This window comes from Priceomyces carsonii, assembly GCF_900007245.1.
Source record: "Priceomyces carsonii strain CBS4050 genome assembly, scaffold: Debaryomyces_carsonii_scaffold_2, whole genome shotgun sequence".
NCBI classification, from domain to species: Eukaryota; Fungi; Ascomycota; class Pichiomycetes; order Serinales; family Debaryomycetaceae; genus Priceomyces; species Priceomyces carsonii.
Genome location: NW_026946675.1, coordinates 1,421,850 through 1,443,999, shown reverse-complemented (window position 1 = coordinate 1,443,999; position 22,150 = coordinate 1,421,850). Strand labels below are relative to the sequence as shown.

Sequence of the window (22,150 nt, the reverse complement as noted above, 5' to 3'; positions counted from 1 at the left end):
ACTATATAAAAATAGTTCATGTATTCTATGTCTGTAAAAATCAAAATGCAGCTTCGTCGTCCCCGTCATCGCCGACATCATCATCCCCATCATCAAAGTACTTTTCAGCGTTGTAGTCATCATCGTCGTCCTCGTCAAACTCATCATCCTGTTCCTCATCGACCTCCTCTTCGTCGCCATCGTCCTCATCTTCTTTACTATGATCTACATCAGCATCTAGCTCGCCAGCTATATCACTTAATTTCTCTAGAGTGTCCTTACCATTAATAGTGACTGAGCCATCCAACATAGTGACTTTATCATTAGATGATAGTTTGGTTGTATCTTTTTCCCTTTTTGTATCTTTCCGTCTTTTTTTCGTGGTACCCATAACCGAATGCAACTCATCGGGAAAATATTCCAATTCAAATTTTCTATCTTCCATTTTACCTCCAGACTTTTTAACTTTATTGTATCTATCGGAGTATCTCTGTACGTGATCTGATGCTGTCACACTGTCTTCCAAGTCTCGACCTGTCCACACGTGGAACGGTCCTTCTGATATCTCTTTCAGAAATGTAATCAGCTTTTGCGCTGCATATGCTTCTCTCTCGCTTAATGGTCCATTAAGCGGCAACTCTATCTGAGGCTGTTCGTCACCTGTACTAGAGGTTAAAATGTCCTTGTATTCCAAACCAAAAGGAAGTAACGCTCGGCCCCTATTTCTAGAGCGGACCGCCATTTTCTTGACTATAAATAGTTTCAGGTAGCCTTAAACTACCGTTTTAAAATATAGACTTGGCTGTTTTAAAATCTTTAAGTGTTTCCAGGAGACTTTTCTGCTGTCAAGTCTCACCTCATCATATCTGCTAAAAAAAAATCATCAAGCAATGTCGTATACGTTTCGATGTCGTCGTAAGTGATTGCGACATTATTATATGCTGGCTCATCACGCAAAATGTAAACAAAGCCTCAATATGGATCCTAAAATAACTATGACCTATTGGCACTAGTCTGGGTTTCTGAACCAAGCTAAAGGACATTTAATTTTATCAATTAAAAATTGCTTATAATGAATGGCTTAGAGGACAATTTTGTACCCGATTTATCTGGTGATGGTAGGCCAGAATCTGCAGACGGAACATTAGTGATTATAGTTTGCCGGGCGAAGCACTTGCCTAATAGAAGGAAGCTAGATAAACAGTCACCCTATGTCACTTTGAGATTAGGCACAACAGCTAGAAAGACCGAAGCCCACTTTAGAGCAGGACAAACCCCCGAATGGACTCAAGAGATAAGATTTGATTTGAGCAGGGATAGAAAGCCGATAGTAAGGTTAGACGTTTTAGATGAAACTAAGAACGATCCTACGCCTATTGGAGCCACAGAAATTGATTGCTCTATGGTCTTCTCTAACCCCGACAACCATCAGAATGGCAAATATATATACGATAAGTGGTATGATTTGACTTTGAATGGGAGAAGGGCTGGAATGATATATTTAGAAATGACATTTTATCCGACCTCACCGGTGCTACCGCCAAAGGTAGCCATGCCATATAGTTTGGAGCAGGACATAGGATCGTTTCACAATTCTAGGAATACACTCGTTAAAGACTTGCCTCCGCCACCACCAAAACATCCATCCAGAGCCCGAACTCCAAACGTTAGTGATGAAGTTTTTGTCACTTCTCAGGGATCATCTAAGGCTCTGAAGAGGCTTTCTCTTTTCAAATATAGTCAAGGCTCAGTTGATACAACCCCATTTAACAGCTCAGCTGATTCCAATGACCGTGAAGCAGGAGCTGTACAAGTTGAAAGTGGCCCTGAACCTCAAGAAAACCTGGGCGGTACGGGTAAATTAGCACATAAGTTCAACAAATTCAAAGCGAAGTTTCAGTCTAAAGAACCCATAACCAGCTTTTGGACCCAAAATAAAGGACCTTTTAAGATTTCGAAAGAAGATAGACAGCGTTCCGTCTCACCTATAAGTGAGTACGGACTTGATAATGATAGCGTAGCAGGTAATGACGAATGGCGGGAAGATATAAACAAGAATTCGTTTATAAATCATGATGATAATGTAATAGATGAACTGCCTTTACCACCGCCACCTCCTCCTCCCCCACATTATGCGACTCCATCAAAGGAATACTCAGAGTTACTGCAAGCTGCACTGCAGGTCAGTCCTTTTTCATCTCCAACTAAAAGGAAGAGTCAGCTGAGTTCCCTGAACACATTTAAAAATAGCAGATCAATCCCATTTTCGGCTGACACAATAGGGATGGAGACTAATGATGATGGCATTCCAAGTCAAGTTTTCTTGATGGATGAGCCAGTATCTAGATTAAAACACCCTTTGCGAAACATTGATAACAATGGAGCTTACAAACTTAATCCTGATGAAATAGATCCGAAATATTACGCACCAACACCAGATGAACATTTAACAAGGACTTTGAGGTTGCAAAATGGAAATGCTAATAGTCGTGACTTGTCAATTGATTTGAGAACTCGCGAAACTGGCTATCTTGGTGATGGGAAATTTTCCCCTACGATATTTGATAAGCTTGGACATAACGACGAGAATCAAAAGCCTAAGCCAAACGTTCCTCCTAAAATACCGAAGGGTTTAACTGCAGCGGAATATTATATATTGGAAAAGGAGAGATACTTGAATGACTTGAAGGGGCAAAGACTATGATCATTTTGAAGGTTTACTTCAACTATGTTTTTTGCATTTAAAAAGAGTAGATATTTTTGAAGCTCTTTCTCTGTTGCTTTTGTGATCTTATAATCTCTCCTTACTTAGTGAGTCTTAGTAAGAACATAAGAATATGAAAATTTAGGTTAAATTACATAGAAAAGAAATTATCTCAAGATGCATACGAAATACTAATTTTTACATACAATTTCGCCGTTAGGTAACGCGAACCAAGCTCTCTCATCCTCAATGAAGTTTTTCCAATCCAGTATGATCTCATTTTTCATCTTCTTGTCTTCTTCATCATCCTGATTAACTCTTTGAGAAGATTTTTGAATGCGATTGATAAATAACAGACCCCATAGCAAGCGTTCGCTATCGTCTGCGATGCAGAAATTGGAGCTGCTGTTAAAAATACTTGACAGATGAAAACCAGCATCTATGGCCAATGATTTAAGAGCTCTGCCTTGAGCCACATTGCTACCTAAGAACTTTGCAGTCTGCAAAAAATACTGTCTGATTGTATTTTCGTACCGAGGAGGATATACCACTGCTGCCAAGGTGTCACCTTCCCTGGCGCATACAAATCCACCTGGCTTGGCTACTCTTTTCATTTCTTTAAGACCCGCAAGAGAATCTTGCAAATGAAGCAAAACTTGGTGGCAGAATACAAGGTCGAACGTATTGTCCTCGAAAGGAAGTTGATAAGCCGACCCCATTTGGAATGCAACATTTGATACTCCACTTTTTTCAAGGTTTGCTTTTGCTTCATCTAAGAGTTCTTCTGTAGGTTCCACGCCAACAATTGATCCCTTTGGTATATATTTTCCCATGTCTATTGTTATTGTACCAGGTCCTGAGCCTACATCAAGTACCTTAAAATCTGGCTTTAGATATGGAACAATAAATTTTACTGAGTTTTCCACATTCCGCCTACTATGGGTATCTGAAACACTTTTCTCGAACCCACGCTTATAGTAGGTTTGATTACTGTTTTCCATTTTTAAAGTCGTATTGAACCCTGATTCCATGAATTTGTTTTTATCAAGTGGGCATTCACTTTGCTTATATAGATTGATTCGAACTAGTGAGGAGCGGAGCCCTGGAGATTAGCCTTTTTAGGTATCTGGACTGTATATACTGGCACCGTTCTTTCTTCTTACTTAGATACTGCCTAAGTCCACCTATTTAGAGTTAACTATCTCAAGAAGCTTCATTTGTGGTCTGAAGGTGTACGGAGAACCGAAATCTTCGTGAATGAATTTGTGAGAGACAGTTTCTGGCACATTTATATCAGATCATGTGTTAAAGGAATTTAAAGATGCAAAATTTTGGAAAAACCAGAATTACACAATTTGAAATTCTGATGTAGGAGCGAAGTGACAAAACAACAAAAGAATCTAAAAGCCAGTCAACATGTTGTGTAACTCTCTTTAGTCTGGAGATTGGGCTTCTCGGTCTCTTACTTTATATTTTACTGACAAAGTACAAATCTGAAATAGACCAACTAAAACGAGGATTCAATGTCAAGTGCAACATTACCGTCGACGATATTTATTTTTGTTCATGGATAGGACCAAGTGTAACTCTCCTCTTGCTCGACTGAGCTCATCATTGACAGTATATACATACATGGTTCTTTCCAATACCAAAGCTTACAGTAAAATTCAGTATCTTTGGAAATTTGCAACCGCATAGTATCTTGTGATCACTTTTGAATAGATGCTACAATCGCTGTGACTGCTTATAGAAATTGTACAACGATATGATCCTTAATTTCGAAGGAGAGAAGGAATATCTCAAGAGGTTTTTTTTTCTAGAAGTTCAAGCTCAAGTGTATGGCAGCATCAAGCGAATTCTTTTATTATTTCTGAGCCTTAGTATTCGCAATCGCTGTTATATTGAAATATTCGTTCTTGTAATAAATTGTAGGTTTTGAAAATGTGAAAGGTAGCCATATTGTATTCAGATAGATGGACGATTAATATAAGTGTGCTTTAACATCTCTTTGCTAATTTTAATGGAACTTACCGAGCGCAAGATTAGTATGTTCCGTCAACTTCATTTTTCTACAAGATGGTCTCTTAATTCACAATCCCTTTCAAATCAGCAAACCATACCGAGCAAACTATTTCTATCTTATAAGCTCCCGAAAGCATATTCTTTCAGGCTATTCAAGATTAAAGTACAAAGCGCTGAGTTATCAAATCTCACATGTCGTGATTATGAAGAATACCATAAATAGCAAAACGAAATTGTAAATCCTGGGTTGTATTATCTCAGAAAATTAATTGTGTAACGGGATGATATATTAGAGGTATTGAATCGCCAAGTAGATTGCGAACAGAAAACGTACTTATACCATAAGCAAGTTGCAGATTCGGTAAACTTACTAGATACCAGCTCCAAAATGACTTTAAAAGTCTTTCTGTTTATTTTAAATCATGCTTGGTACAACTATTCTAAAAGTTTTTTCACATTCCCTAGTTCATTAGAGGTCTTTTAAGGGAGGTGACAAACCCTTGTCTCATAAGATCAAGGTTTGATTGCAAAGTGTTTTTTGTTTCACGTGATCATAACTGTACAAAACGGATTATCAAAAATTTTCAAGTTTTTCATTTGAAGTCATCCTTGACACCATCCTTGACGAATGGCGGGAAGATATAAACAAGAATTCGTTTATAAATCATGATGATAATGTAATAGATGAACTGCCTTTACCACCGCCACCTCCTCCTCCCCCACATTATGCGACTCCATCAAAGGAATACTCAGAGTTACTGCAAGCTGCACAGCAAGTCAGTCCTTTTTCATCTCCAACAAAAAGAAAGAGTCAGCTGAGTTCGCTGAATACATTTAAAAATAGCAGATCAATCCCGTTTTCAGCGGATACAATAGGATTGGAGACTAATGATGATGGCATTCCAAGTCAGGTCTTCTTGATGGATGAGCCAGTATCTAGATTAAAACACCCGTTACGAAATATTGATAATAACGGAGCATACAAGCTCAATCCTGATGAAATAGATCCGAAATATTACGCACCAACACCTGATGAACATTTAACAAGGACTTTGAGATTACAAAATGGAAACGCAAATAGAAATGACTTGTCAATCGACTTAAGAACTCGCGAGACTGGTTATTTAGGTGATGGAAAATTTTCGCCTACAATTTTTGATAAGCTTGGACACAACGATGAGAATCAAAGGCCCAAACCAAACGTTCCTCCCAAAATACCGAAGGGCTTGACAGCAGCTGAATACTATATTTTGGAAAAGGAAAGATACTTGAATGACTTGAAAGGTCAGAGACTATGATATATAAAATTATTGGAACTCTTGCACTTTGTGGCGGACCATAAAAGAAGGACTGGACCATCAAGGTAAATATTTCTATAGAATCTCACAACACGTCAATAATCCTAGTCATGTTGCTCTTGTGACCTATAGCTTCTCATTGATTAGCGAGTCTTAGGTCAGGACATAAGAGTATGGGAAAATTTTTGATTAAATTAGATAGTTAAGAGGTTAAATAAAGAAGCATACGAGATACTACTTTTTACATACGATTTCGCCACTAGGGAACATAAGCCAAGCTCTCTCATCTTCGATGAAATTTTTCCAATCCAGTATGATCTCCTTCTTCATTTTCTCGTCCTTTTGATCGTCCTCATCAACCCTCTGAGAGGATTTTTGAATGCGATTGATAAATGATGTACCCCATAACAAGCGACTGCTATCATCCGCGATACACCAATTGGAGCTGCCACTAGAAATACTTGACAGATGAAAACCAGCATCTATGGCCAACGATTTGAGAGCCCTGCCTTGAGTCGCATTACTGCCCAAGAGCCTTACACTTTGCATAAAATATTGCTTGAGTGTATCCTCGTAATGTGGAGGATATACCACTGATGCTAGGAGATCACCTTCCCTGGCGCATACGAATCCTCCAGGCTTAGCCACTCTTTTCATCTCTTTAAGCCCCGCAAGAGGGTCTTGCAAATGAATCAAAACTTGATGGCAAAATACTAGGTCGAAGGTATTGTCTTCAAATGGAAGGTGATAGATCGATCCTGCTTGAAATGCAACATTTGATACTCCACTTTTAGTTTGATTATCTTTGGCCTCCTTTATTAATTCCTCTATGGGCTCCACGCCAATAACTGATCCCTTTGATATGTATTTTCCCATGTCTATTGTTATTGTGCCAGGTCCTGACCCTACATCAAGTACCTTAAAATCTTGCTTTAAATATGGAACAATAAACTTTACTGAATTATCGACATTCCGCCAATTATGAGTATCTGAAACGCTTTTCTCGAACCCATGCTTATAGTAATTTTGCTCTTTAATTTTTTCCATTTTGAAATCCGTTTTTGATCGCTGAATCTGTTAGCGTATTCTTCTTTAAAGGACACAGTTTCTATACGGCTTTGACTCGAACTGCTGAGGAATTGCGATTAGCTATTTTAGTTCTACTTCATGTCTGGACTGTATATAATCTTATCGGTCTTATTCCTGATTTAGATTATTCTTCAGACCACTTTGTTAGTAGCTACCTACAGAGGATCATCTGTAGGCTAACAGGGTTTGGTAGAAAAGACATTCAGGGTATATGTGAGAGAGGTGGTTTATAAAGCACGTAAATGTCCGATCATTTGGAATCCAAAGATGCCAATTTTGGCTGAATTAGGAAGAACCCTTGGCACCATCCTCTAAGCACAGTTCAATAATGCTTTACAATTAGTGATATTTTTATCTGCTATAGAATACGGCTATTGTGCTGTTTTCTTTGAATGATCTCTTTAGTTGTTGATAAATAGGTGATTAATTTCAAGAAGGTAGCTAACAAAAATTTAGAATCTTTGGAACCAAGTTTGCAACCGCATTGAAACAAGGCGACGAAGTTTCCAACCGTTGAGTTATCAAATCACAACTGACGATTGTGTAGGGCATCAGGGATATCAGGCAAAGTCTCCACAATGATTCAACACAGGAGGCGTACTAACCACATTCAAGTTTTAGGTTTTACAAGCCTACTACCGGACGACTCCAAAAGACTTTTTAATTATATTCTTAGCCGACATGATAAGCATCGATTCAAGCTTAGCTTTCATTTTTAATTCGATGGAATCTATTCATGGTAATAAATACTCATCTCGGCAATATGGGAGACGTTCATTGCTACAATAGAATTATATTATAGCTTTCACAGCTTGTTAGTTATTTATTTATTTATCAGAACAGAGCAGCTATCATCACTTAGCATGGTTCAAGATCACCTGCTGTGTAAAGAACAGAAGCTAACTCAATCAATATCAACTAGCTGGGTGAGTTATTTAACGCATACAACTTCTGCACTAACTAGTAGGAGCCATGCTTTATTGTCCTTAATGAAAGTCTTCCATGCGGATATCACCTCAAGTTTTCTTTGTTTGTCTATCTCATCATTCTCGTGAGTCCTCTCGGAGGAGCCTGCTATGCGTTTTATGTGTGCCTTTCCCCAAGAAAGTTTCTTATCATCATCCGAGATACACCAATTTGAGCTTGTAGAAAAAATTTGTGACAGTTGGAAATTAGCATCTAAAGCCAATTCTTTCAAAGATCTACCTAATCTCACGTTACTGCCTTCTTTTTCAGCTTTTTGTAAAAAATGAGTTTTAATTGTTTCGTATCGTGGAGGATATACCACTGATGCCATAAGGTCGCTCTCCCTTGCGCATACAAATCCACCAGGCTTGGTGACTCTTTTCATCTCTTTAAGTCCCGCAAGAGGGTCTTGCAAATGAAGTAGGACTTGATGGCAAAATACTAGGTCAAAAGTGTCATCTTCAAAAGGAAGCTCGTATGCTGATCCCAATCGAAAGTCGACGTTGGGAATGCCACTTTTAGCTCTATTGTCTTTGGCCTCCTTTATTAGCTCCTCAGTAGGCTCCACCCCAATGATTGATCCTTTTGGTATATAGCGCCCCAAATCTATCGTTATGGTGCCGGGTCCAGAACCCACATCAAGAACTCTAAAGGTTGGTTTAAGATAGGGAATAAGAAATTTCGCTGAGTTATCAACAGTGCGCCAGGCATGCGTATCTGAAACGCTTTTCTCAAAGCCTTGCTTGTAGTAGTTCTGGTTCTTTATTTCATTCATTCTCATCAGATTCAAACTACACAAATCTCACGCTCTGGAACTCACTCTTTGTGGCCAAATAGAATTATCAATGGGATATAATCTCGTTCTTAAATACGTAAAGATATCTTACTCATTCTCAACTTCGCTATGGTGTTTAGCCTCTTTGGAATTATGTTGCATATAACCTCGGTCTTTTTCCCTATAGGGAATCTGATAGGGAACCTTGAAAACACTAATGACATGATAAAATTACATGTAAGACGTCGTCTCTATAGTTCGCTGTAGTTTCCAAGTGTATAACCAGTGCTGTCATGGAAAGATTTGTCAAAAACAGCTTTTGGATCACATTGATCAAAGAGCACCTCTTTACTTCAAATGACACCGAAGTGTATGCGTGGAACGAACAAGAGGAGTTTGAGAGTAAAGACCCTCTGACTTATGCCAATATTATCTTGAATGAATGGAACGATAAAAGCAATAAAAGCAATCCGAAAAATTGGTCAATATATTACAAGATGTTCTTCAGTCTAGAAATTGGCTTCCTTAGTCTCTCTGTATACATTGCACTGGCAATATACACACCCGGTGTGCCTCAGATCATGAAAGAGCTCGATGTAAGCCAGGAAGTTGCAACATTACCGTTGACGATGTTTGTTGTTGCTTACGGCATAGGACCCATGATACTTTCACCTATAACCGAATACTATCCAATTGGTCGAAATCCTGTTTACATCGTCACACTATTTATCTTTGCAGTCCTTCAAATTCCAACGGCGATGTGCACAGACATAGCTTCATTATGCATACTAAGATTTATTAGCGGTTTTTTTGCGTCGCCAGTTCTAGCAACAGGCGGAGCATCTGTCTGCGACGTTATACTGGTGCCTTATATGCCCGTTGTTATTGGCATTTGGGCCATTTGTTCTTTATGTGGTCCTTCATTGGGTCCATTGATTGGAGCAGTTTTGATCGATAAGGGTGGATGGCGCTGGACCTTTTGGTTTATTTTAATTATTTCAGGAATTTCTTTTGGTGTCTTAGGATTCTGCTTGCCAGAGACCTATGCACCTACCTTGATGTATAAAAGAGCCAAGAAATTGAGGAAATTCACAGGAAACGATGCGATCAGAAGCATTGATGAGCTTCAAGAGAAAATTTTGGCCAAAAATAAGATTCTAGTGAAGTATCTTTGGAGACCTATTGAAATATCCATCATAGAGCCTGTCGTACTCTTAATTAACATTTACCTGGCGTTAGTGTACTCTGTTCTCTATTTGTGGTTCGAGGCCTTCCCTATTGTTTATCTTGACATTTTCGATTTCTCTATAGTGGAAGAAGGTGCTTGTTTCTCAAGTTTATTGATTGGTGTGATACTTGGTTCCATCTGCTATGTTACCTTCATTTATTTTAAATTTACCCTCAAGCTTTTGAGACATGAGACTGTTTATCCAGAAGTATTTACGCCAATGGGTATTGTTGGAGGAAGTCTTTTACCCTGCGGATTATTTATTTTTGCATGGTCTTCAACGAGGCAAGTTCATTGGATCGGCTCGCTTATTGGCGCTGTCATTGCAGGCTATTCTAACTTTGTCATCTTCCAAACATTGCTAAATTATTTGGGTATGTCTTTTCCAAAATACGTAGCTTCAGTTTTCGCAAGTAACTGCTTGTGGAGATCTGTTATAGCAGGTGTTGCCCCATTGTTTGCTGAACCATTATATAATAATCTAGCAACCCCAAGTTTTCCTGTTGGATGGGGCTCCACGATCTTAGGTTTAATTGCACTATTAATGATTTCCATTCCTGTTTTATTTTACCTCAACGGACCAAAATTAAGAGCTAGATCAAGGTTTGCCTCGAATATCTGATGCTTTGGCCACGATCATCTATTATTTCTAGTTCAAGCTTCACTTTCACTCAGGATAAGTCTTTGAGTTGAAGCTTCATTACCACCATCCTTGAGGTACGACAAATCAAGAAATATAAATCTTAATTTCATATTTGTATATTCTCGCAATCAAGACGTTCAGCGAAGTAATCACTGAAATCCAAGATGTTATCTCGAAAATCAAAATCAAGATCTGTAAAGTTTAGCTCAAAATCGAGATCTGAAAAGTTTAGCTCAAAGTTTTCGATTTCTGGATGTTTTACCAGCTCTTGACTTTCCGCATTAGAACACTCCATAATGCTACGAATATCAGCCAATTGAAAATAAGTGGGCTGCATGTGTATCGGCTTCTCGTCAAAAACGTAAATACTGATTCTTTTAATTACTTCCAGATCCAAAAGTGAGTCCAAAAACACTCTGCTCACTTTAATTAAGCACCTCGTATCGGCGTAATTTTTTGATAAACATGAAAGGATCGAAATTGAATTATTTATACACTTTAAAAGGACTTCTTTAATATCAGTTAACAATGATACATACTCAGCCGATTCCTCGTCCTCTTCAGTCCGCGAAGCTTCAAATTTGTATTTGATGATGGAAATCCTGAATAGCACTGCTAAAAGTATTTGATTGGCCCTATGAGTAAACTTCTCAATAGTAGTGTTAATAATAAAGTCGCAAGAATAATTACTTTCATGAAAAAGAGTAGGCAATGACCCTTGGAGTTCAGATATCAATAGTAAGGCTTTTTTAAGGTATAAAAAGGCCAAATTGTACTCGCTTATCTCAAAATGTAGAAATAAATGAAAAAAGATGGACACCAAAAAAGTACTGAATGCCAAGTAAGATTTAACTGAGAATTGCCTTTTAAATGTTTCCAATCTTATGTCTGCATCCTCCGCCTTTAAGCAAATCTCCAAAGATCCAAATTCCTTATTAAATTGCTTCTCAAAGTTGCTGATCATGCCACATAATGCGCCCACTTTGCAGCCATCTCTCATTGAAATCGCTCGGAGTAGTGGACGAAGAGATGGGGATAAGTTGCAACTAAGAAAGAAAAAATTAGACACCTCTTGATCAAGGTCTTTATTGATTAAATTGGATTCGTCGATTGTGAAGCTCGGCACTGTATCGAAGCATGAGAATGGAATTTGCGTCAGATAACCAAACGAGTAACTCTGTGAAAGATCAGCCATAATCAAAAAACACCAAATTTTTCTTTTCAAGTAGTCATAATTGACTTCAAAAGATGATGGTATAGGGCCAATTTTGTCCAATCCTACTGCACGCGCTCTTTGTATGAGAATCTTATTTATCTCCTTGACATCTCTCTCCTCTCCTAAATTTAAACCGACACCCTCAGGAGAATACTTGAAATAGAGCTTTATGAACAAGGAGAGAAGAAATACAGGAAAATCGTCGCCTTTGTTATAATTGGCTATTACCATACACTTCAACGAAACATCAAACAATCTTGGACCCAAATCGAATCGATCTACTTTGGGGGAATAGATTGTTGAGTCATCATCTTCATTGAACACATTTGAATCAGGCTGCGAGTTAGACAAATAAGACAAGCTTGAAAACCTAAGCACAATAAGTAAAATTCCGAGGTATGCGTAGTCGCTCCAGGCGAATATGTTGATCAGTTCTATGGAGGCATCACTTAAGATCCTGTTTATTTGAGACTTAAATACGTATTCATCAAGAAAGGGAACATACGGATAAACCCACGTGAAGAATCTTTCTATTAAAATCAACATCACGTCTCGAGGAGGAATGATATCCAAAAGGTCATCATTAAGCTCTCTTTTGAAAATCTTTAATTTGTCTAGATTGTATTCAAAATCACTCTTTTGATGCGATAATATGGCCATGGACGACTTGTATTTACAATAAGCAGAAGTATCCTCTTCAACGACCGTCTCTCTATCATGATTCGGCTCTAAGCGGTGAACATACTCATTCCATAAAATACTTAAAGCAAAGTCTTTTCGTATGGTTGATGTCCACGACAAGGGACCAGATGAATCGGAGTTTACACCCTTGAGCTTTCTTCTGGTATCAGGATAAAATATTATAAGATCTTTTTCCAGGGAAAATGGATTCAACCCCACAAATGATTCATAGTCTGACCTTCCTCGAGTCCTACGAAATTTGTTAACACTCCTCAGATCTCGTTTCAATAAGTACGCTTTAGAAGTCCTGCGCCCTACTGTATTTTCACTCATCACTTCAGTTCCAGCTCTTGTATCAACAATATTATCAGTATTGCAACGATTTTTGCTAGCTTCATTTTCAGCCATCGCGTCAAACCTTTTTAAAGCTAGATCTTTGGGAGGGAGATCAACCTGTCGAACATTTGGATTTTCCATTTCTTTGCTATTGGAAGAGGATTTCCTGCTACCATTTACATGCTCTTCTGCATCCCTGTAGTGAGGAACTACATCATTGATCTTCTCCTTGCCCTTAATTAACATATTCATCGGCTTATTTGCGCTTATGACGTAAGGTTTAGATACTGGAATGTCATCTGTATATTTACATGTTTCTTGTATACTTTTTTTTTTGCATGCCAAACATGGATTTCCTCTATCACATTTTGTCTTTCGGAGCTTACAATTGGAACAGACCGATACGAACCGCCAACGTTTGCCTTGCGTCTTGGGCATAATAAGCTTTATCGTGTTCTAAGGGTTATCTTTCGCTCAATTACCTTAATTGTTTACGTATGTACCGTAAAATTGAGCTCTAATCTCTTCAATAAAGATGCATACCAAATGATAGGGGTAGCTAGTTGGCATGTTTAACGGCACAACATGTAGCCCAAACATAGATTTGTTCAATTTTTTTTTTTTGGATATTCCAGTTTGAGAACCACACACTAATCAGCTCCTCATTTGATCAAAGATTAATATTTCAATCGTAAGAGCTGCCGTGGAGGTCAATAATCACAAAAGTAATTCCGTGCCTACATTCTAAGATAATCAACGGAGAACTGTGGGTTTTTAAATGGTCGGTCGTCCCTATCAAGACAATTAGTTGCGAAAACTGTCATAGGGAGAATCGAAAGCACGGTTTATTTTATATACGAGAACTAATCCCTCAGCATCCTCCAATCACACCTCTGTTAGTTTCTCACTATTTGAACAGGAAATTTAAATGATTAGAAATAAGATGTCACTCTCTTGAAATTTTACTGATTTCTGAAGAAAAGTGACAAATCTTGATTACACGATTTTTTATTCAACTAACTTCTATTTCGCAACAAATGTAATTCATTAGTTGTTGCTCAAAACGATTGTAAATATCAACATGAGTCTATCGAGTAAGCAACAGCCAAAGATCCAATGTGATGATTATCAAAGGTTTTCGCTTCTCGTGTAGAATTGCATCAAGCAAGTTATAGTAACCGATGGACCCCTTTGCCAATTGGCAACTTCCAACGAAGGCTACTCAGGTTCACGCAATGTTTCAAATATCTCAGTGACTATGAGCCACTGATTACAGGCTGCCGAAAGGAGTTCAAGTGAATGTCATTTATCCAGCTCGGTCAAACTTGTTATCCTTGACTTCCCACTTTTTTGATTCTTAAATACCAAATAACAAATGACAAATGACAATTGACTGACTTTAGAGCAAGAGAAGACAGCATAAGTGAAGAAGTGAATTGAAGAATGCTCTTGCACTTCACAGCACAGAATACACATGGGTCGCACGCGAGCGATTCGCTACTAAGTAACAACTTGTTTGATTGCAAAAGATGATTCTCTCACGTGATATTAGATTGTACAAATTGAATTACCAAAAAATTTTCAAGTTTTTCACTTAAAGAACAACACCAAATAGGGCATACTTGTATCTAACATGTTAAAAGGAGGCAAATACTCGTTGAAAGCCCTTCCATTCCAGCCTGTGGCTAAGAATAAATTCAACGACAAGAGATCTACATTTAATTTCAAAGCACTGCCAACTAAGGGATTAGTATATAATCCTCCGGCAGCTATAATCTCTCCCGCAATCAAGACACCAAAGGCCTTTTTGCCAAAGAATGATCCAAGATTAAAACTTGAAGGGAAGTTTAAGACTTATACTAGCGAGGAATTGGAAGACTATCCGATAATTTACGGATACTCAAAGGAGAAAAGTTATAATATAACTCCCCAAATGGTTAAGCAAATAGTAGAATTAAGAAATCAAAATCCGGCAGAGTGGACTATCTCTAAGTTGGCAAAGAAATTTGGTATTGATCAAATGAAGGTGAATGTTATAACGGGACTAAACAAACAAAGAGTGGAGCAAATAGGAGAAGAATTGGATGCATTCAAGAAGACATGGCCGACTTCTAAGTTGAACTCTAGAGAGGATAGAAAGAAAAGAGTAAGTATGTGGTTGAGAAATGAATATTGATGATGAGAATAATATCAGATCATCTTGCATGTAAATAGATGTTTATAATCTGCATTCCGATATACAAATATAAATGTAATGTACATATAAACTAATACTCCTTTTGTTGGTTTTCGTATTCAACTATCGTTAAGTCATCAAGATCAAGAAGATTTGTTTGAATATTCAATTTGAAATTCATGATAAAGTCCGCGATCTTGTAAACACGGTCTATTATTTTATTCCTTTCTTTTGTCAAATCATGATCTACTTCATCGTGCTCTATTATAACGTTCTGATATCTGTTCTCCAACTCAATGAAACCTTGATTTGTATTTATCTTAATTGATCTTAACTCTCTTTCTAATCGCTCAATTTGAGTGGAATACGTGGTTGAATCGTTAATCATCGTTTCATAAATCTCATCGTAATTTAGTTTGTTGGCAGTTAACTTTGATTCCAAAGAATCCAATTTTTCTCTTTGCTCAAGAATCTTTTCATTTATTAAATCACTTTGCTCCTGATACTTGATGTGGTCGTCCTCGTACTTATGAGTCCTCGTATTGACCAGATTTCTGAATCTCAATAATTCGATTTTTTCATCTTTGAGAATCTTATTCAATATGGCACTCGGTTTGAAACCTTCGTCAAAGTTCATCATGATCTCTTTATTAATTTCCAACTCAAAATTGTAATCTTTTGATTTCATTTTAAATATTAAGTTATTATACTGCTTTATAAAATTTTCTAAGCTCTGATAATTCTTATTCAATTCAATTTCCTTTGAACTTAACCTAGATTTGATTTCATCTAAATTATTATTTATCAGATCAATTGTTTTTGACAATTTATCTCGTTCGATGTTTAATTCATTAATCAGACTTACAGTGACTCCTTGCTCATTCAATTTGAATTCGATGTCTTTCTTTTCATTAGTATACTTTTGTAATTCCTCATCACACTTCTCGATCTCTTGCTGAATTTTATCCAAAATTTCTGACCATTTCTGCTTCCTTGACTCCATTGTTTCGATATACGCTTTGAATTTTATTAGATCATTCTCCAAGGCTCTTGACTTTCTTTCGCTTTGCTCCAAAGTATCTAGCTGCCTTTGTAATTCACTTAATTCATCAATTAAGTTTTTGTTTTCTTCTTGAAGGTTGTGCATTTCATCATTTAGTTGATTATTTAGTTCGTCAAATTTCAACTTCATCTCATTATAAAATTCAGTGTAATCATCTCTTTCATTTATGAATGCGTTATAGGAATCCCTGATATATTGTATAAAGATTCTATCAAAATCATCTTCAGGACTTATGAGTGATTCATCGTCAATGTTTATATCTAACAATGACAAATTCAATTTAATTAACCAATATAACATACCCAAAAATGATGGCCAATTTTGACCTCCTACAGCACTTATTTGAGATCTGTTGATGCCATCAAGATAAGGATAGTTTAAAGTCCTTAGTAAAGAAAAAACTTCGACTTCAGTTGACTTGGTAAATTCATAATATGGATCAATCTTATTATACAAGAACCTAAATATTAAAATAAAGTCCTTCTGGGTAGGTTGCTTTAAGGTCTTACTCGTTAAAGAGTGATTCATTTCTAATTCGAATTTATTAGCCACGAGAAAATCATATATTTCTTGTTGAATCAAGGACTGATAGTTTTTGTCTCTTAAGGGCCTCTGATCTGTCAATGACGGGGTTGGTTGCTGAATGGGAGTTGCGGAAGGATTGTTATTGCTCTGCGTTTGTTGCGATAAACTCTGGTGTAATTGCTGCAGCAGATGTTGCGAAGAAGGTGGAACTAAACTTTGTCTCCTTCTGCCAGTTGATGCTGGTGTCAGAAGTAATGATCTCCTTTTCGCTGAGCTCGATAACGAATCCATCAAATTTCGGGGTCCCAAAAGAGAGGTCCTCGTAGCTGACGCCATCAGGAGTCGCTTCCCCGTACTCTTCCTCAAGAGACTAGAGGGCTGTGAGATGCTCGTGTGGTTCATTTGCTATAGAGTATAACAACTTACAAACTGAAAGCTTTGTTTGTTTATATAAGTCTTGTATGGCGGCTAAAATCAAATATCGTGGTAACTGCACGACGCGAATTTTGTAAGTGATTCCAACGACGATGACCACTATCACTTGCTCTTTAGCGTGAGATGAAATGAAAGTAATATGCTTATAAGCCTAGAGCTTCACATTGATCAAGCAGAGGTAGAGACATCATTGGATTTGCAGAAAGGCATTATTCTGAATACCACACAGCTTGTTAGCCTCGATATTCCGCACTTAGGGACAGTGGATCTCCCATTTACTATGTACTAATCAACAATGGTTCTACTATAGAGCTATCAAGGTAAGATATTTATTCTTCGATGTAAGCCATTGCGCTCTATCAGTGCTCATCAAGTAAAGCATCATCTTTTGCATTTTTAAGTACTTTAAACTGCACAAATTAGTTTAGATAACATTTTACAGGTTCGGTCAGACGCCAAAGAGCACTGTTTACAAACATCTCGTGGGCCCTACACTATACTTGCAGTTTCCACGTCTTTTTAGCCCATTTAGCAACAAAGACAAATTGCAGATTATAATGCACCATTGACAGGTTTCCTCGACAAGTTGAAGCGAGATATGAAAAAACCAAAAACAAAATCTGAGGACCAACTTGAAATTTAACAAAGACCTAAATTCATTCGTAATCTAGGAGGGCCTTTGTTATCTTGTATCGTCAATCCGCTTTGGCCGGTATTGTTCTGTTGTGTTTTCGACCACAAATGACATTGGTAAAATAAACTGTAAAATGAGATAAACTGTAAACACGAGAATTTCTCCCTTTCACATTCATGACCGGGAGCCATTCATTCATGATACAATAGATCAATAAAATCGTGTTAAGTATTGATGAAGGAGTCACTTTTGAACTGATCGATCCGCCTAAATATTGAATAATACAAAGCGATATAGTCTCATATTTTGGAAAGGGATCTTATTTGATAGGAACGTATCCTACTCTGATTGTTGTGAAGAGGGTTTAAAAATTAATAGAAACTAATAGAAAGACAGCATAATAGAGCGGAAGATTGACAACCAGAGATGAGCGGTAAGCCAAGCACACCGGTAACGTCTCCGAAGATTCCAAAGACGGTGAAAGTAAATCCACCATCAACTCCACCATCGTCATCAAAAAACAAACATAAGCGATTATCAACTAGTTTATTGAAAACACCGGAACAAGACGAAGAACATCTCCCGTTTTCACCGTCTTTGAAAAGGACGAGCTCGGGAACGTACAAGTCTCCCGACTACAAGTTAAACTCGCACAATATTCAATCTCCCTATACGACGTCAAGTTTGTTAAAGACACCGAGACACTTGGGGTATGAATCAGATGAAAACGAAGGGTACAAGTTGAAGTTACAAAAAACTCCCCAGTATTTTTCGCCTGGAAAGAAGTTATTTAATGAAGAGTCTAAAGAGGCTGGAGATTTAGGAGAAATTAGCACGCAGTTGAAGAATAATTTGAGTTCAGCTTTGGGAAAATTGCAACGGAAGAATGAACAAAGAGGCAAATTCAAGTTTACTGAACTTACCTTTGACTCTGATGTATCTCCGAAGAAAAAGTTAAAAAATGATAGTTCTGATTTGTCTCCTAGCAAGAGAACGAACCTAAACTTGCAAACATTGCAACAATCTCCAATCCCCAAGGGAAGCTCAAGCTCACCAACTGTTAATCACCATCCAACTTTTGGTGATTCGGAATCCCAATCACCAGCTAGATTCTTAAATGAAAATGAAAGTTTGATAAATGTTCCATCACCAAATGATAACGATGATTCGAGTGCCCATAATGCGCTTATGGCTGCACTATCCAGGCAGAGAAGGAAATCTCGATCATCTATGTCAAGTCCAACCCGACCGCGACTAATTAATGCTACCAATCACGAATTCAATAACAATAACAACTCACGCAACGCTAATGAAAAAATGAAACTCCCACCTTTAAACATGGCCCTCGGCTCCAATACTGACCTGATTGCACATGACGATAATGCTAATAATGAGGGAAAAGATGAAAATAACGAAAAAGATGCTGTCTTGTCTCTAATGTCTCTTTCATCTCCTCAATCCGTTAGCTTTAGTCATAGCAGGACTCATAGCAGAACTCATAGCAGAAACCAAAGTCTAAACTTGGGATCTCCAAGTAAATCTGCTACCGCTCTAGGTCCCAGCCCCACTGGGTCTCAGTTGCCTCCTATAAGTGGCTTAATCAATAAAAACTATGGTAACGAAGCCGATAATGATGCTACGGATATCGATGACGACGTCACTGACGAAGATTTGGACAATAACTAATTTACTCTTTAACTTTTGAATTAGTTTTGGTTATATAATTCACTGATTGTATTATTTTTTCTTAATCGTACAAAATTAACAAACATTTTGGGATTCTTCCTTAAAGTTTCACTTGTATATTTCGTTTTGTAATTTCGAGATTTGTGGGGATATATATTCATTTCATCATTTTTAATATGTCTCTGAAAGTACTAAAAGATTGGTACTATAAACAATCAAATACAAAGAAATGGTATCCAGCAAACTCTGATACCTATGGAAACCAAATTCACACGGATTTATTGTTCAATAAACAGATTAGAGACCCTTTCGTAGACGATAACGAAATAGATGTACAATGGGTGGGAAAAGTCGATTGGGACTATAAAACCAATTTTGAGGCATCAGACGTCAACAAAAGACATGAATTGGTCTTCAATGGACTAGACACTTTTGCTACTGTTTATCTCAATGGCAAGGAAATCTTACAAAGTGATAATATGTTTAGAATATTTAAGGTAGACGTTAAATTGGAAGAACAGAATCAATTATTGATAAAATTCAAGAGCGGGTTGAATGAGTCGAGGAAGATAGAAAAGATCAACGGCTCTCTTTACTGCTCTAACGGTGAGACATCGCGTTTACATGCAAGAAAAGCCCAGTATCATTATGGCTGGGATTGGGGCCCCCTCTTGATGACTTGTGGTCCTTGGAGGCCAGTCGAATTGGTAGAATATGACTTGGGAAAAATTGAAGATTTCTATATCAATTATGATGTTAAAAGTCTCTCAAATGTCAACATACGTTTTGAATTAAGTATAGAACAAAATTCAACTGATATGGAATTAGAAGTTAAGATAATATCCCCACAAGGGAAACTTATCGAAGTCGTTAAAAGCATGGCTCGGCCTAAGAGTACTATCCATTTCAACTTGCAAACACCAAGTCTTTGGTATCCCAAATCATACGGTGAGCAGTCACTCTATCAATTTATAGCGACTTTGTCTCATAAAGATAACATCCTACACGTAGTGAAGAAGTCTGTGGGGTTAAGAAAAGTTGAATTGATAGAGGAAAGTATCGAAGAAGATTCTGGTAGTTCGTTTTACTTTCGTATCAATGATGTGCCAATTTTTTGCCAAGGTTCTAACTGGATACCTTCACATTCCTTCTCGAGCTCTCTAACGAGTGACGATTACCGAAAATGGGTCCAATTGGTTGATGATGGTAATCAAAATATGCTTCGAATCTGGGGCGGAGGTATATATGAACATGATTCTCTATATGAGGAATGTGATAGAAGAGGAATTCTTATATGGCATGATTTTATGTTTGCATGTGGTATATACCCAGCGTATCCTTCATTTGTTGAAAATGTTAAAAAAGAGTTGTGTGATCAATTAAAAAGGCTTAGAAACTATTGCTCCATTATAGTTTACGCTGGGAACAACGAAGACTATCAGGTTGCTGAGAGCATAAAGCAAACCGAATTTCCTGCAAGACTCTTGTACGAAGATGTGTTTCCAACATTGGTGAAACAGTTTACTAATGTGGCTTACAGATTTGGATGTCCATATTCAAGTCCCCATATACGTACTGATGATCCTAAAATCGGGGACATACATCAGTGGAATGTCTGGCATGGGACACAAGAAAAATATCAAGATTGGGACAAATTGGTGGGTAGATTTGTGTCTGAATTTGGTATGCTTGCCTTTCCAAATGCTAAAAGTTTAACTAAATGTATCACTGTTGAATCTCAACTATATCCTCAACTGAGATTAATGGATCACCATAACAAGTCTGATGGATTTGAAAGAAGACTTGCTTTGTATGTTATGGAAAACTTTAGAGTAAAGAGTATGGCTCTCAAAGAATGGATATACCTCACCCAAATTATGCAACTGGAATGCCTAGCATATGCATACAGGCTCTGGAAAAGAGAATGGGGTCAGCAGAATAAGAGAAAATGTGGAGGAGCAATTGTCTGGCAAACTAATGACTGCTGGCCAGTTACAAGCTGGTCGATCATAGATTACTATAAGGTGCCTAAATTGGCTTACTACGCCATCAAGAGAGAATGTGAGGAGATAACGGTGGGATTAAAAAGGTTTAGCAAACGAATTGCAGATCCTGATGAACCTGAAGATCTTTCGAAGCAAACTCCATACCACGATTACGCTAGAAAGGTCTATCAGGTCGATCTCTGGGGAACTAACTCTACTTTGAAAACCTTTGAAGGCTACGTTAAGATGCAAATATTTAGCACCGAAAAACTTATCAAGGAATTTCCTCTAAAGAAAATAACTTTAAATGCCAATCAAGTCACTGAATTGATGAGTGAACCTCTTTCACTGGATGACATAGTTTTCGTCCAGTTGTTCAATGAGAATCAGGAAGTGATATATAGAGCCAGTGACTGGCCTCAGCCTCTCAAATACCTTATCTGGTCTGATAAGACGTCCATTCTGTATCGTTTGGATGGCTCCAATTTGGTTTTACTGACAAATAAACCGCTTAAAGGAGTAGAAATATTGGTCGAGGAACCGGGTATCGTGCAGGATAACTCAATTGATTTATTTCCTGGTGATAGCTACAGTGTTAAAGTTAATAACGTTACACCAGACCACAAGATCGAATTCAATTATCTCTCTAACTAATGTACTTCATAATTAATGACTTCTTATCGTGCCAAAATGTAATTCTTCCAATAGC

At 37.6% G+C, this 22,150-nt stretch overlaps 12 protein-coding genes across 12 annotated transcripts; 6 read left to right on the top strand and 6 right to left on the bottom strand.

Annotated features, from left to right (window-relative positions):
* Window positions 1-40: 40 nt before the first annotated feature.
* Window positions 41-721, bottom strand: RPC31 (DNA-directed RNA polymerase III subunit; the record flags this gene model as incomplete). Its single annotated transcript, XM_062952075.1, has 1 exon — window positions 41-721. One exon carries the CDS (start codon window positions 719-721, stop codon window positions 41-43), a length of 681 nt encoding a protein of 226 aa, XP_062809014.1.
* Window positions 722-1,051: 330 nt separating this feature from the next.
* On the top strand, window positions 1,052-2,683 carry PRCAT00002230001 (C2 domain-containing protein; the record flags this gene model as incomplete). The annotated part of the gene is made up of 1 exon (XM_062952074.1): window positions 1,052-2,683. One exon carries the CDS (start codon window positions 1,052-1,054, stop codon window positions 2,681-2,683), a length of 1,632 nt encoding a protein of 543 aa, XP_062809013.1.
* A 191-nt stretch (window positions 2,684-2,874) lies between these two features.
* On the bottom strand, window positions 2,875-3,684 carry PRCAT00002229001 (uncharacterized protein; the record flags this gene model as incomplete). Its single annotated transcript, XM_062952073.1, has 1 exon — window positions 2,875-3,684. The coding sequence occupies one exon, from the start codon at window positions 3,682-3,684 to the stop codon at window positions 2,875-2,877; it is 810 nt and encodes a 269-aa protein (XP_062809012.1).
* A 1,941-nt stretch (window positions 3,685-5,625) lies between these two features.
* PRCAT00002228001 (uncharacterized protein) lies at window positions 5,626-6,003 on the top strand (the record flags this gene model as incomplete). Its single annotated transcript, XM_062952072.1, has 1 exon — window positions 5,626-6,003. The coding sequence occupies one exon, from the start codon at window positions 5,626-5,628 to the stop codon at window positions 6,001-6,003; it is 378 nt and encodes a 125-aa protein (XP_062809011.1).
* Window positions 6,004-6,237: 234 nt separating this feature from the next.
* Window positions 6,238-7,050, bottom strand: PRCAT00002227001 (class I SAM-dependent methyltransferase; the record flags this gene model as incomplete). The annotated part of the gene is made up of 1 exon (XM_062952071.1): window positions 6,238-7,050. The coding sequence occupies one exon, from the start codon at window positions 7,048-7,050 to the stop codon at window positions 6,238-6,240; it is 813 nt and encodes a 270-aa protein (XP_062809010.1).
* A 973-nt stretch (window positions 7,051-8,023) lies between these two features.
* PRCAT00002226001 (class I SAM-dependent methyltransferase) lies at window positions 8,024-8,833 on the bottom strand (the record flags this gene model as incomplete). The annotated part of the gene is made up of 1 exon (XM_062952070.1): window positions 8,024-8,833. The coding sequence occupies one exon, from the start codon at window positions 8,831-8,833 to the stop codon at window positions 8,024-8,026; it is 810 nt and encodes a 269-aa protein (XP_062809009.1).
* A 293-nt stretch (window positions 8,834-9,126) lies between these two features.
* On the top strand, window positions 9,127-10,683 carry PRCAT00002225001 (MFS transporter; the record flags this gene model as incomplete). Its single annotated transcript, XM_062952069.1, has 1 exon — window positions 9,127-10,683. The coding sequence occupies one exon, from the start codon at window positions 9,127-9,129 to the stop codon at window positions 10,681-10,683; it is 1,557 nt and encodes a 518-aa protein (XP_062809008.1).
* Window positions 10,684-10,810: 127 nt separating this feature from the next.
* Window positions 10,811-13,375, bottom strand: PRCAT00002224001 (Zn(II)2Cys6 transcription factor; the record flags this gene model as incomplete). Its single annotated transcript, XM_062952068.1, has 1 exon — window positions 10,811-13,375. One exon carries the CDS (start codon window positions 13,373-13,375, stop codon window positions 10,811-10,813), a length of 2,565 nt encoding a protein of 854 aa, XP_062809007.1.
* A 1,195-nt stretch (window positions 13,376-14,570) lies between these two features.
* PRCAT00002223001 (mitochondrial 54S ribosomal protein mL58) lies at window positions 14,571-15,113 on the top strand (the record flags this gene model as incomplete). The annotated part of the gene is made up of 1 exon (XM_062952067.1): window positions 14,571-15,113. One exon carries the CDS (start codon window positions 14,571-14,573, stop codon window positions 15,111-15,113), a length of 543 nt encoding a protein of 180 aa, XP_062809006.1.
* A 91-nt stretch (window positions 15,114-15,204) lies between these two features.
* On the bottom strand, window positions 15,205-17,103 carry PRCAT00002222001 (kinetochore-associated Ndc80 complex subunit; the record flags this gene model as incomplete). The annotated part of the gene is made up of 1 exon (XM_062952065.1): window positions 15,205-17,103. One exon carries the CDS (start codon window positions 17,101-17,103, stop codon window positions 15,205-15,207), a length of 1,899 nt encoding a protein of 632 aa, XP_062809005.1.
* A 1,093-nt stretch (window positions 17,104-18,196) lies between these two features.
* Window positions 18,197-19,456, top strand: PRCAT00002221001 (uncharacterized protein; the record flags this gene model as incomplete). Its single annotated transcript, XM_062952064.1, has 1 exon — window positions 18,197-19,456. One exon carries the CDS (start codon window positions 18,197-18,199, stop codon window positions 19,454-19,456), a length of 1,260 nt encoding a protein of 419 aa, XP_062809004.1.
* Window positions 19,457-19,632: 176 nt separating this feature from the next.
* Window positions 19,633-22,095, top strand: PRCAT00002220001 (uncharacterized protein; the record flags this gene model as incomplete). The annotated part of the gene is made up of 1 exon (XM_062952063.1): window positions 19,633-22,095. The coding sequence occupies one exon, from the start codon at window positions 19,633-19,635 to the stop codon at window positions 22,093-22,095; it is 2,463 nt and encodes an 820-aa protein (XP_062809003.1).
* Window positions 22,096-22,150: the final 55 nt, after the last annotated feature.